The 13,629-nt window shown below is 35.7% G+C and overlaps 2 protein-coding genes across 2 annotated transcripts; both read right to left on the bottom strand.

The window, feature by feature from the left end:
- Nucleotides 1-2,223: 2,223 nt before the first annotated feature.
- Nucleotides 2,224-3,255, bottom strand: LOC118908063 (olfactory receptor 1052-like). The gene has a single exon (XM_057507092.1). It carries the CDS (start codon nt 3,160-3,162, stop codon nt 2,224-2,226), a length of 939 nt encoding a protein of 312 aa, XP_057363075.1. The 5' UTR covers nt 3,163-3,255.
- A 6,744-nt stretch (nt 3,256-9,999) lies between these two features.
- LOC130684851 (olfactory receptor 1052-like) lies at nt 10,000-11,013 on the bottom strand. Its single transcript, XM_057507093.1, has one exon. It carries the CDS (start codon nt 10,936-10,938, stop codon nt 10,000-10,002), a length of 939 nt encoding a protein of 312 aa, XP_057363076.1. The 5' UTR covers nt 10,939-11,013.
- Nucleotides 11,014-13,629: the final 2,616 nt, after the last annotated feature.

Genomic DNA, 13,629 nt, shown 5'->3' with positions numbered 1-13,629 from the left:
TAATAAGGGTGAATATAATAACCACATTGTTTTTCTTGCGAAAACTTTATGAGTCTATATCAATGGTACCTTAATTTTTTAAAAAAACTAAAAAAACAAAAGAATATGTCATACACATTTTCAACTCTTTCAAATTTCCAAGTCTTTGTAATTAATAATTTTTCAAATGAAGATCTAAAATTGGAGACTACATTCATTCCTATGTTATATAATAACATTAAATTACTGGTTTAATTTTTAAAAAGCATAAATATCTAGTCAGAAACAAGATCACCTCAAAGTGCAAAAGTAGATTAAAAAAAAGGGAATTTTTGCCTGGTTGGTTCTCTAATGATGGCTGGAGAAACTATCTTTGTATATAAACAAAGTCTTAGTATATCTGGGAAGTTAATTTTTGTTGCCCTTCTATATTTTAGCCTACTGGGAAAATTCACCCTACCAATTTATAGCTTGAGTAAGGAATCTTTAAAGATATCTGGATTCCTTGTGGTTTCAATGGTATTCCTGAACAATACCTCTGTCTATAATTTTGTAGTGTTTTCAAAAGGCTATTTCTTCATTTCACTCCTTATATTTGATTTAATGTGATTCTGCTTTCTTAATTTTGGACCAATGACCATGTCTCAAGTCAGTTTTTGAGTAAAAAGAACAGAGTAACTTTATGCCCTCAAATTGTGTCTTATAAAATCCATTGATAATTTAAGGGCTGAAGAGCATGATTACTCAATGTATCTTCATTAATTTTCACATTATTGGTTTTGACTTTTTCTCTCATTCATGAGATGTTATTATGCAGTGCATGCATTATATTTCTGTCCATAGGTTATAATAATTAAACTTTTAAATAAACATAATTGCATTGATGAAATTATATATTATACAAGTCTTTTGGAAAATAATTTAGCAAAATATTAAAATGAAAATATTCATGTTTGTTTCACAAAAGAATTCTGTTATTAGAAATCTATTGAGATGAAAACCATTAGAAAAATGAAGAAGTTTTATATACAGACTTTATCAATATACTATAAATTAGTTTGTAAAATTTTTTAATGTAAGTATATAACTCAGGAGGTGAACACTCTTGTAGGCCTAATGTAGAATTAAATCTTAGTCTGTGATTGCAAAATATTCAGAAAGTTACTTGCCATGTCTTAAGGAATCCCTTATTAGGTGAGAGGTTTGTTTTTTTCATTGAAAATTTGGTTATAACAGTGATTAGTTATAAAAGGCAATGCTTCTATGATGAATTCAATCAAAATATTTGACAATGGGATTATTCTGGAAGAAAGTATAGGCTTCACAGAAACAATGAAATAAAACTTGCAATAACACATTTGTTACGTATTTACATAAATTTAACCGTCAAGTGATAAGTAAAAAGTCTGTAGACATAGATTTTAACAGATAAGATTTATTGCTATAACAGATATTTACTATTCCATTCGATAGATAATAAATATTCTCTTCAAAACTTAAAACCAGTGTTTATTGATAGGAAGTTAGTAGAGATTCAAAACAATAATCTGAGAATTGGAAAGCTCTAAATTACACAATGACATAAAATTACTTTAAACTGAACACATTTGGGAATCAACAGAGGCAGAAAAAGGGTTTTCCTGAGTTTCTTTTACATCATGAAAAGGAGAAACTTCTGAGAGTGAGGCTGCCATAAATGCTCTCTCCCAGGGATGGTGCAGGAAGGAGACAAAGACCACCTGCCCCTGCATACTGAAGGAATCACAAAACTTCTTATTCCCCATTTTTTCTGTTAAGACCCCATTTGTATTCCCCATAGAAGCCTTTTCTCCTTTTCCTTGACCCCTTCAGAGAGACATACACACCCCATATCTAATTACTGAGCAAGCCAGTTGATTTGTGCACATATGAAATATCTCTGTCTTTTCTCCGTTTCATCTGTCTTCTGTCAATTTAATTTCCAGGTCCTCAAACATAAACCTATGAGGGTAAAGAAAAGTCTTCTTCCCTCACAGAATGCACTGCAGATGTATATCTACATATAAGCAGACACAGATACACACACATTATGCATGTCATATACGTGTGTGTGTTGCCAAAAGCCAATGATGAATATGTCTTTACACATACGCTGCCTAGAAATACAATTCTTTCCTACTCCCACAAGTCCCAAGGTATTTAACAATGTACTCGCCTATAGCATCAATAAATATTCCTTAAATGTTCCTGCTTGAAAATCCATGATCACTGAGCAAATATTCTTCTCACAATAATTTTTCTCATTGCTTCTTTGGCCTCTGTGTTTCTCACCCCATAGATCACAAGATGTAGTACTGGCAGCAAAAGGGTGTAAAACACCGACAAGATTTTGGCTGTATTATATGGGTAGCTAGAGCTGGTTCCCAGGTAAGTAAATATCACTGTCCCGTAGAAGAGAGTCACTGTGGTCAGGTGGGAAGCACAGGTGGAGGTGGCTTTATATCTGCTCCTCCTAGACTGTATCTTCAGGACAGTGAGAAGGATTCCAAGATAGGAAAACACCACTAACAGGAAGGTGGTCACTGATGTCATTCCAGAGAGGACAATAAATAAAATCTGGTTGGACTGGGTATCAGAACAAGAAAGTTGAAAAAGTAATGGGATATCACAGAAAAAATGATTAATGATGTTGGGCCCACAGAAAGACAGACTGAGCAAGCCGCTCAGGTGAGTGAGGGAGTCGGCGCAACCTAGGAGGTAGGAAGCAGTGACCAGGAGGAGGCAGAATGTGGGGGTCATGTGACCTTTGTAATGAAGTGGTCGGCAAATGGCCACATACCGATCATACGCCATTGCAGCCAGGAGGAAGCATTCGGTGGTCAGGAACATGTTGACGAAGGAATACTGAAGGAAGCAGCCATAGTAGGAGATGACTTTCTGTCCGGCTATGTAGTTCACCAACATTTTAGGAATAAAGACTGAGGAATAGCAGCAATCCAAGAAGGACAACTGGCAAAGGAAAAAATACTTGGGGGAGTGGAGCAGGGCACCAGCCAAAATGACTGTGATAATCCAAACACTGCCTACCACAGTGATGAGATAGATGAGGAGCAGCAGCGCGAAGAGGACAGTGCTCAGCTCAGGGTCATCAGTCATCCCCAGGAGGATGAATTCAGTTATCACACTGACATTTCTGTCAGCCATTTATTTACCTCCCCTACGAGGGATCTGAAGGGAACAGGAGAAAAAAGAAAAACACCAGAGCACAGCTTGCACATATGAGTTCAAATGACTGGCATCTTGAGAAAACTACATTATTTTAGTTGGTAATAGTATTTCACAGTAAATTCAGTTCCTGCAAGCATAAATAATTAGCTTCATATGAAACTTTAGTTGTATTACTGTTTCACCAGGGGATATGAATTGGCGTTACGTACACATGAGAACCTTTGGAAAAATAAAATCTCCTTGGAAAGCCTTAATAGGAATATTTGTTTAACAAAAATACTTCAGGAAATGGATCCTTGAAAACAGGTGATTCCAGATTTCAGGCACAAAGCAAGTACCTTATACTCTAAAGAAGATCCCTTAACAAAGAACAATAACAACAAAAATCATGTAGCTCCTGGGAGCGAGGAGGTTTCCCAGTCCAGGCCAAGTTTCCCATGAATCCGAGGAAACCGAAGCAGGACAAGGGGAAGGGCAGGTTGGGAGAAAGGGTTTCTGTTGCTCACAGCTCACTCATATTCGCTAGCCAGCCCTCACTCTGTCATCTCCAGTCCTCTCGAGCCGTGGTACCTGCACTCCCCTCCCCCTGCCTGCCCCTTCCAGCAGGTACTCCCTGGGCGTGTCCCTGGTGACTGGCAGGTATCAGACAAGTCAGGTACCAGGAACAGCAGGGAGGAGAGAATGGCCGTTTTCTCCCCACCCTTTGCCGCAGATGGACCAGAGGCTCTGCTGTGGTCAACATGCCTTGGTATGTAAATGGCTAAGGCGAGGCAGGAGATTATGGAAATTCTGGGTGAACACTTCCATTTACCCCACAAACCTCAACATTTAATGCTATATATTCGAGACATCTAGAAAAGTTATTCCCTATACATGTTTTAAATTTCGACAAACTATACACATGACACATGTGAAACAGTAAAAGCAATAAACAAATAGAATATATAATATAGGTATGTATGTAATATCATTGAGTAAAACTTAACAATTACCAAAAAAAAAAAATGGAAAGTGAGAATTAGGGATGTCTAGAAAAGAGAATGAAAAGAAATGCAGACTTTATTTTTTATTATAACATGTCATTATTAAAACATTTGCATTCTCTGCTACTCCAATAGATATTTATCATTTCATCTTCTGATTTTTTTATAGTATTTATTATTTAATGATTTGAATTAACCCATACCAGATTTTTTTTTTTCATTAAGTTTCAATCAGAAAACTTTTTCAATATGTTTTAATCCCTACAGTCCAAAAGCCTCAAATCTAATTGCTAGGACAGTGTGTATGCTTTTGGCACATTAGATCACATTGGATCTGGCTTTTTACTCAGGAAAAGTCAGATCATTCAATTAATTTTATTTTAAGCTTTATCACATAATTCAGAATGCATGAGAAGATTCTGATATCTAATATATTTGGGAACCTGTTAAATACTATTTAAGGAAAGTTTTCTTTACTGCAAGACTTACAAGAATATGTAACACACTGTTGCGCTTTGGAAATTTCCAATAAGGAAAATAAATATAGGGCATGTTTCACATGAATTTGACAACAGAATCTACTTTCCCTGAACACTGATGAATATGGAGTCCCACCGTCTTTGCTCTGGAATAATGAAATTTATTCTCTACTGAATAAAGAAGGAAGAAGACATGGGTGTGGCTCTCCACCCTCTACTGCAATCAGTGTGATATACAGTAACAGTTTGAACACTTCAAACCATGCCACAAGGTAGCTTTGGTTATATCCATTTTAGCAGAACACCAGAGGCTTAAAAGAATGACTAGCTACCTTTTCCCACATTAAGTTGTGATTTCATGTCTAACTCTTATTTCCCAGCCTAATTATTAGTTTCATCTGTAAACCGTTTTTCAAGAGGTAATTGTGAGAATTGAAAAAGAAAATATGACAAACCTGTGCAACACACCACAGATATCCTCCAAATATTTGCTATATACTCCAAGTAAAACAAATAAGGAATATAGACCCCTGTGTGTATTAACATACTGAACATAAAGTAATTTTGGGGATCCTTGCTTTTTTGGTTTAGTTTAGTTAGCTTTGTCTTGACTGACTTTTCATTTACCAAACAGTAATGTTCATCTGGACCACCTTTCATGCCATTATTCTTTTGCTATCAAGTCATTTATGTACAATAATCTAATCTAAGCTTTGTTGAGATAAAATTAATTAAAATTAATAAAATTAATATTAGCTTTGTCGAGATAAACTAAAATTAGCTTTGGTAACAGGACTAAATGAATCGGCATGGTTTTCCTCAGATTTTACAAAATTCAACAGTTTGTAATAATTAGTCTTAGATTTTAAAGAATTTCTTTAAATAAATTCCCTCTTGGAATTTACATAATTACATGAAGCTTCAAATACAGCTACCCGAGGAAACAGAGAATAGATCCACTAATTATTTCAAGACAGCCTGTTGACCTGGCAAAAGTGTAATTCTATTTCACTTATCTCAACAATTGGAATAGATCCGAAGCAGATACTTTCTTTCTTCACATTCCATTCACAACAGTATTGAGAGCTGCTCTTTGTGATAACTGGAGAAAGGGTTATAATTCCTTTGTTAGAATATAAATATAATACTTACCTGAAAGGAAGCTTGGTTCTTTCTTTTAGTTTCCGGCTTGTGTTTATATCTGTCTCAGGGCCTTTGGAGGACAGAATCCCTAGAGATACTGTGAATACTCGGTTTCATTAAAACAGATAATGAGAGGCCTAGGGAAAATAAGTTTCCCCCACTGTCATTCCAAATTGTAGCAGTTCACTTATTTGGCCATTTCTTTGTTATAGAGAAAATTGTCACACATGTTCTTGTCTCACCTATATGAGGCTCTACAAGGAAAAGCTGAATTATAAAAATGAACTCCACTGGTGATAATTATGACACATATAATGTCATTATATATACATATTATACATAATACACATTATTTTTAAGTTTTAAAGAGTGCTAAGTTCAATTTGTTGATGCAGTACTATGCAATTCTATGTTGACTGAAATCAACATGACAGTTACATTTAAGAAAAAGTTTATTCAGCCTTACTGAGGACCATGGCCCAATAGTAGTTCTTCAGCATATTCAGATAAATTGCTCCCAAAACCCTTGGCTTGGGAACATCTTAAATACTTGTCTTACAACAGGCGGTGGGTGTAGGGAAGAGGTTATGTGGTTCAGTATATCAGGCAATGTCCTGAAAGAACAGACAATGGATAGGCTGATGCCATGTGTGTGAGAGGAAGCAACGATTAGGATTGCTAATTATTCTCCTAAAGGATTGTGCTAGAGACAAGAACCAGACTGGTTTATGTTCTTTTGAGCATTTCTGGCTGGTTTTTCTCTGGTCGTGGGTGCCAAGTGAGGGGCTGTAAATTTGGTGACACAAGCAAAGATGGCTGAAGGGCATCTTCACAGCACAGCAGATGATATGGCTGACTTGGGGGCCTCTGCAGCTTGCATTGTGCTTTGCCTGTGGGGCCACCAGGAAGAACCACAAAATTTCATTTTATTTCACATATAAATACATTATTATTGGCAGTAATTATGGACAATATCCACCTCTTTCAGGTACGATAACCCAGAGGAAGTGGAAGCAATTACTAAGTAGAATTCAGGGCTGTGTGTGTGTTTTCATACACTAGATTACCTTTTTAATATTAGAAGTAATTTAGCCAAGTTAAGACACTAAGATGAATTTCATCTCCAACATTTTTGTCACTATACTGGCTGGACATAAAAGGAATGTGTAGAAATTTTGGGTAGGCCTATACTTGGAGAATAGAATGGAAAATATACAAGGCAGTAAATACAGGGTGAAACAATAGGCTAAATGTTAAAAAGGGGAAGAGAAGAAAAGAAGAATAAACAAGTCCCCAAGATTCAGATGCAATTAACCAGCAAACACTGCACAAGCATCAGGTGATGGAAGTTTGCAGTAAAAACTGAACATCTGAGGAACCTGAGAATGCAACATGTGAGTCTATGAATTCTAAGACTTCATAAGGCCTATCTACAGGTAATTGCTGCAAGATCTATGGAGAGAGATGTGCCTTGGTTAAACTGAAAAAGAATTGAGTTGGTAAAGTTGAATTGTGCTGCTTTTGTTGGGGAGTGTAGATAATTATTGGAGCTTTTTTATATTAGAGTTCACATGGGATGCCTATCTGCTCCTTAGATGTCCATGATTCTGGGAGCTGGAATTTGTTCACAGACCACATTTAGCACAGGACAACTGAAAATTGCCCTCAACGTTGGCATCAGCATGATCACATAGTTTTTCACAGCACAAGGCAAAATCTCACATTCCTTGCTTTGGATCTTGGGTCTCTTAATAAGTAACAATCACAAACATAATGCAAGTGTAGTGTGACCAATCTGAGTGACGCCAGCAATTTATTTCCTCGATGAGCTGGGCCAGTTTCCAAATTACAAAGTTCAAAGCCATACACATGAAATAAAAAAATTAAGGCATATTTGGTAGAGATTCTCTGTGGGCTAAGAGGAAAGTTCTATAAGGTAAATATCTGCTGAGCCCTGGTTTCTTTGAGTGTTGATGTTGAACCATAACTGATTTTATATAAGAGGTGAAGGGATTGGAGGGTAAAGTGCCCATTCTCAATTTTTTTCCCTGATATTTTGGTATCAGAATTGATAGACTAGTATCAGACATTTTATTCATGAAGTCTTCATTTGCCTCCTATTGACTAGTTATTGCTACATTTAAGGACATTTGGAATCTGTTTAACTCAGTTTCATTTACTGAATCTCTCTCTGTATGTGTAAATCATTATAAATTTATAACATATGTATATGTTACTCATATAGGGTATTTTACTCATTTTCCAGTCTGTAGTCTACAAATCTGCCACAGTGTCCTTCATTTGCCACAGAATTCTAGGACAGGGATTTTCTTTTTCATATTTAAGCATCTGGTTCTGTTTAAAGGGTTATATAGTAACTATTTTTTAGGATGAGGTAATGGTCAGCTTTAGACAAAAACAAAAATCATAATTTTTTCTGTAATATAACTCCTCACACACATAAACTGTGTTATTTTCACTGCATCCTGGAAGCCAGCCCTTTCTTTTATAAGGTGTGTATTATGACAGAATTCATTCAAAATTTATGAATAGTTCAATTAATTTTTCTGTTTCAGTTATCTTGTTTGTATATCATTCCTTGTATTTCATACTCTGGGATATAAGACAAATGCTCTTAAAAATTATAAAGAACTACATAAAATTAGGTTTCCTTATGTTTACTATTATTTTTTATTTTATTCTGAAAATTAAAACTTTCATATAAACACACATTTGCATGAATGCCTCATATATAAATGTCACATATATGTTATCTTATGGGACCCAATGTCAAATATGAAATGATCTTGGAAAACTGGGAAGGGCCATATAAATGTTCCAGGATGATCTTGCTGCTGTCATATTATTTTATCCTGAAAAGTAACCCTGAAGATGAATTTCATGAATGTCCATTACAGTAAACATTTCAATTTTAACCCTTCAGTTTTTCACATTTCATTTCACTACCTTCACAGATACTGGAACCGTTCACTTACACAATTTTGTCAGTCACTAGAGGAAAAAATTAAAGCTTTATCTAGCGTGCTATGAAAATACATGGATTGACATTTATAGAGCATTCAGCTGTCTCATTGTGCTTCTGAGTCTCATTGACTCCAGTTACTTCAGTATTTAAAACAAACTCCAAAAGTTAAATATAATTGCTTTTGTACGTGGACATATTCTCTAGAACACCTTTTTGTTTTCCAGAAAGGATAGTCATAGCAAATTAGGAAAAAGAGATCATTAGGAACAATCAGCAATTGTGGGCCTGAGTTTATCATTATGTGTCTGTGCATGGAATTTGAATTAAAGGGAAAACAATTGGCTTCATATGTTGTCTTTACCTGGCATACACAGTATAACTTTTTATTTTTCTATGTAAAATACCTTCAGGGAATTTTTTACTTAATGCCCAAAGACGGTTCTGAAAGATCCTTAAAGCAAAGAGGCAAAGAGTCTGATTGCTGATTCCCTAATTAACTTAGAAGTATCTTTTCTAAACATGAAGTAAAAATCTTCAAAGTAAGATTTCTTTGAGTATTAGTGACCATTCCACACTGGAGCGATAGTAGGATCTATGGCCTTCTATCCAGTTCAAGTTCATATGTAATCGTGGAAACCAAGTCCAGGAATGAGGACATGGTTTAGATAAATTACCATGAGTGAAAAGGCAATCTGGAACCTAGTACCCTTTCTATCTTTGTGTGTCCATATTTTCTCTGAAGAATGTCTGGCTATAAATAATCAAGGCTAATTTCAGGACATGGATCTGCCAGTTTTGTGGATGATTCAAGTGTCAATATTTTTGCTTTGAAGGTATTTTACTTATTTCTGTGCTCAATGAAGAGACTGAGCTAAATGACATTTTATTTTTTATTAATTTTGTATCTGTGTGTGTGAGCTGGTATGTCTATAGATCTATATTTTCATTTCTACCCATATACAGGAATGAAAATTCCTTCAACTTTCCAGAGACAACAAGCCTAAATCTTAGTATGGTTTTTTGATTAGTTTGCACAATAACCAGCCATATGTCCTCTAACATATATTATCCTTCCAGGCATTTATTTTCTGTTATAAAACAGAGGGTTCCAATTAAATAAACTAAGATTCCTTTGGGCTTAAAGCTTTAATTAATTCATATATATATGTCATAATCCAAAGCACTGGTTCATATGCTATTTTGGGAAACATATGGTATGAAATTAACAAGGAAAATATTTCATTTCTGTGGCCCTTTTCACAGCATCCTTCACTTCCTTGTTCCTTAGGCTGTAAATTAGTGGGTTTAACATAGGAATCACCAGAGTATAAAGCACAGATACCACCTTTTCTTGTTCTAAGGAATACTGGGAGCTTGGCTGAATGTAACTAAAGCTTATTGAGCCATAGAATAAAGTCACAGCCATCAGATGTGAAGCACAGGTGGAGAAGGCTTTGCGTCTGCCTGAAGCTGAAGAGATCCGCAGGATAGCAGCCACGATGAAGATGTAGGAGATGATCACAGTCAAGAAAGTGAGCATGGCAATAATGCCAGAGAAGATTAAAAGCAGCAATTCATTCATGGATGTGTCAGAACACGCCAGCCTCAACAGTGGGGGGAGGTCACAGAAGAAGTGGCTGATGACATTTGGTCCACAGAAGGAGAGTTTCACCAAGCCAATGGTGTGCGTCAATGAGTTGATTAAGCCTCCTACACAAGACCCGATGACCAGGACAATACGAAGCTTTTTAGTCATTGCCACTGTATAAAGTAAAGGGTTCACAATGGCCATATAGCGGTCATAAGCCATTGCTGCCAGCAAGAAGCCCTCAGTGGTAAGAAGTGACACGAATAAAAAATATTGCACAATGCATGCAGAGAATGAGATGGTCTCCCGTTCCACAAAGAAGTTCAGCAGCATTTTAGGTGCAAAGACTGACGAATAGCAGGCATCCACAAATGACAGGCTGCTTAGGAAATGATACATGGGTGTTTGGAGTTTGGGAGTTACTTGGATTAGAAAGACCATTCCTAGATTCCCCACCAAAGAAATGGCATAGATCAGCAGGAACAACACAAAGATGATGACTCTCAGTTCACCACGTTCTGTCAGTCCCAAAAGAACAAACTCGGTAACTAAGGTAAAATTAACAGCAGCCATGTGTTTGTTTTTCTTGGCACCTGTTATTGATAAGAACAATGGAATTAACTGAGACTAATTGTGCATCACTATCAAGATGACTTGGCATCCCTAACTAGCTGTGCAGCTTGAGTTACTGACTTCTTTTCTCTGGTTGTTTTATCTGTATTTGGGAAAATTTAGCTAGAAAGTCTCTAGTCTCTTCAAGCAATGTTCATTTACCTATTCCATAAGGAAATTCCATGAGTGAAAAAAAGAAAACTTAAGGGTCTTAGCTTCCAGATGAATTCAAAATGCTGGTCTGAATGTCAAGAAGAAAACTAAGGTGAAATGCATTCCAAAATATGTCAAGAAAAGTCCAGTTTATAAAGTACAGTAACTAAAATGCAAAATTTAGTCTGTCCCATCTGAAGTTCCTTTAAACTTCTCATTTTGGGTTTAAGAGAAGCTAATGTCAAATATATCAAGAGATAAGAATAAACTGTATTGTGACATTGAAGCCTGACATATATATCCACTTATTTTTTCATGTTTTGCTCATAGTCCATATTTTTTAAGTTGGATATGACAAAAGGCAAGGCCTTAACATTCCCAAAATCTACAGTCATCCTTAGAAAATAATCAGAAGCATCTGCTTCTGAGAAAAGTACCCATTGGCATTGGAGGAAGAGGACATTCTGACCTGGAAAATGAAACATGGTGAAGAACAACTTATAATTGGCATTTGATATTCAATAGAAATATCTTACTCAGGAAGCAGTCTTTATAATTTTTCTGAGAAAATGCAAAGCAAAACTGCAACGATGATGTAAACCTATTAAACATACAGTTACTTCACAATCTTTTGGGGGTTTTATTTTGATCTTGCAATACATTTCTTAGAATATGCAATATCTGTTCCATTTATGTACATTTGTTGATTATTACTAAATTTTGTCTGAAAAAATTTATCTTCACATTTACATAAAAAACAAGAATAAATATTTTAAACAACCGGGTGATCTTTTTGGTGGCTTCATCATTCTTTCACTTGGGAGGCACTGTTTCTTGAGTATGGTAAGTAAAACTCAGAATAGAAACCATATTGAAAGATTACTGAAATAATAAGAAATAAGGAAATACCTGTTGGCTCTTAAATAGCTACAGTGGCAGGTGAGTAATGCTGCTGGGAATATGCAGTTATGACAGACTGCAATTCATCCTTTGGCAAAAAAAGTTCCAAATTGAATTAGAATATTGATTTTTCATTGTTTCAGGAGAAGTTGCTTACTAATCTTTATGTTAAATTAGAAAAAGAAACCAAAGTATTGGATAAAGGGTGGGAATAAAGGGCAAAATTGCAAATTCCTCCTATCCCTAGTGTTTATCAAATTAAACTCTAAACATGCTTTTTTTTCCTTCTTCATCTTTTTTTTTGTACTTTTGATTGATTGCAGAATGTATTTATATGGGATAATCAAAGAGACGAACTTAACTTACCAGTGCAAGAAAAAAATATTCAACACCTTAGCTTATTTAGGAACCTCATGAACACCCATTTCCATGGATTATTTCTTTATATTCTCCCCAAAACAAAAACAAAATGTAAAAGAAAAAGAGAAAAGCTAAGTTTGTCTGATGTTTACAGTAACTGATAGGTAAGTAACAGTAGTTATAGGTAGCAGGACTCAAAGTCAAACTTTTTAATACATGAGACCCTAAGGCACAGCCTGCATGCTGTGAAAGCTTAATGCGAGATGATTCAAATGCATTCATGTCAAAAGACACGTTTGCATACAAAGTTCAGTTATATATTTAGCTTAGTTAATATGGGAATAGAGTCCCTGGAGTTTAACTGATCAAAAGAATATAATAAAGAACATTATTAAAAGTTCCTCTGCATTTCTTAAGAGATTTATGAAAGTATCAAGAATTTAATGGCTCCCTTAAGGCATTTAAATTTCTAAATGTTACAATAAATAGAAAGAAAGGAGAGACAGGTAAAGATAAAAAAAAACCCCAGAACATACGATCTCTGAACAAAATCACAAAGAATTGAGAGTGATGCCTACTTGTTACTTTAGTAAGTGGTGGTTTTCAGAAGAACACTTTATACATTATGTGGGCCTACTTGTCAGAACATGCAAACACACACACACACACACACACACACACACACACTCAAAACCAAAACCCTGCAATATACAGATTTGATGCAATCCCTATGAAACTACCAGCAACATTCTTCAATGAACTGGAACAAATAATTCAAAAATTCATATGGAAACACCAAAGACCCCGAATAGCCAAAGCAATCCTGAGAAAGAAGAATAAAGTAGGGGGGATCTCACTCCCCAACTACAAGCTCTATTATAAAGCCATATTAATCAAGACAATTTGGTACTGGCACAAGAGCAGAGCCACAGACCAATGGAACAGACTAGAGAATCCAGACATTAACCCAGACATATATGGTCAATTAATATTTGATAAAGGAGCAATGGACATACAATGGTGAAATGACAGTCTCTTCAACAGATGGTGCTGGCAAAAGTGGACAGCTACATGTAGGAGAATGAAACTGGACCATTGTCTAACCCCATATACAAAAGTAAACTCAAAATGGATCAAATACCTGAATGTAAGTCATGAAACCATTAAACTCTTGGAAAAAAACATAGGCAAAAACCTCTTAGAGAGGAGGGGCGGAAGATGGCGGCGTGAGTAGAGCAG

Source organism: Manis pentadactyla, chromosome 9, assembly GCF_030020395.1.
Source record: "Manis pentadactyla isolate mManPen7 chromosome 9, mManPen7.hap1, whole genome shotgun sequence".
Classification (NCBI taxonomy): domain Eukaryota; kingdom Metazoa; phylum Chordata; class Mammalia; order Pholidota; family Manidae; genus Manis; species Manis pentadactyla.
The sequence above is the reverse complement of the archived record's forward strand: the minus strand, read 5'-3'. Positions and strand labels throughout refer to the sequence as shown.

What these genes read in the sequence shown, in the direction of transcription:
- LOC118908063 (XM_057507092.1), bottom strand. Translation starts at nt 3,162, where the DNA reads ATGGCTGACAGAAATGTCAGTGTGATAACTGAATTCATCCTCCTGGGG.
- LOC130684851 (XM_057507093.1), bottom strand. Translation starts at nt 10,938, where the DNA reads ATGGCTGCTGTTAATTTTACCTTAGTTACCGAGTTTGTTCTTTTGGGA.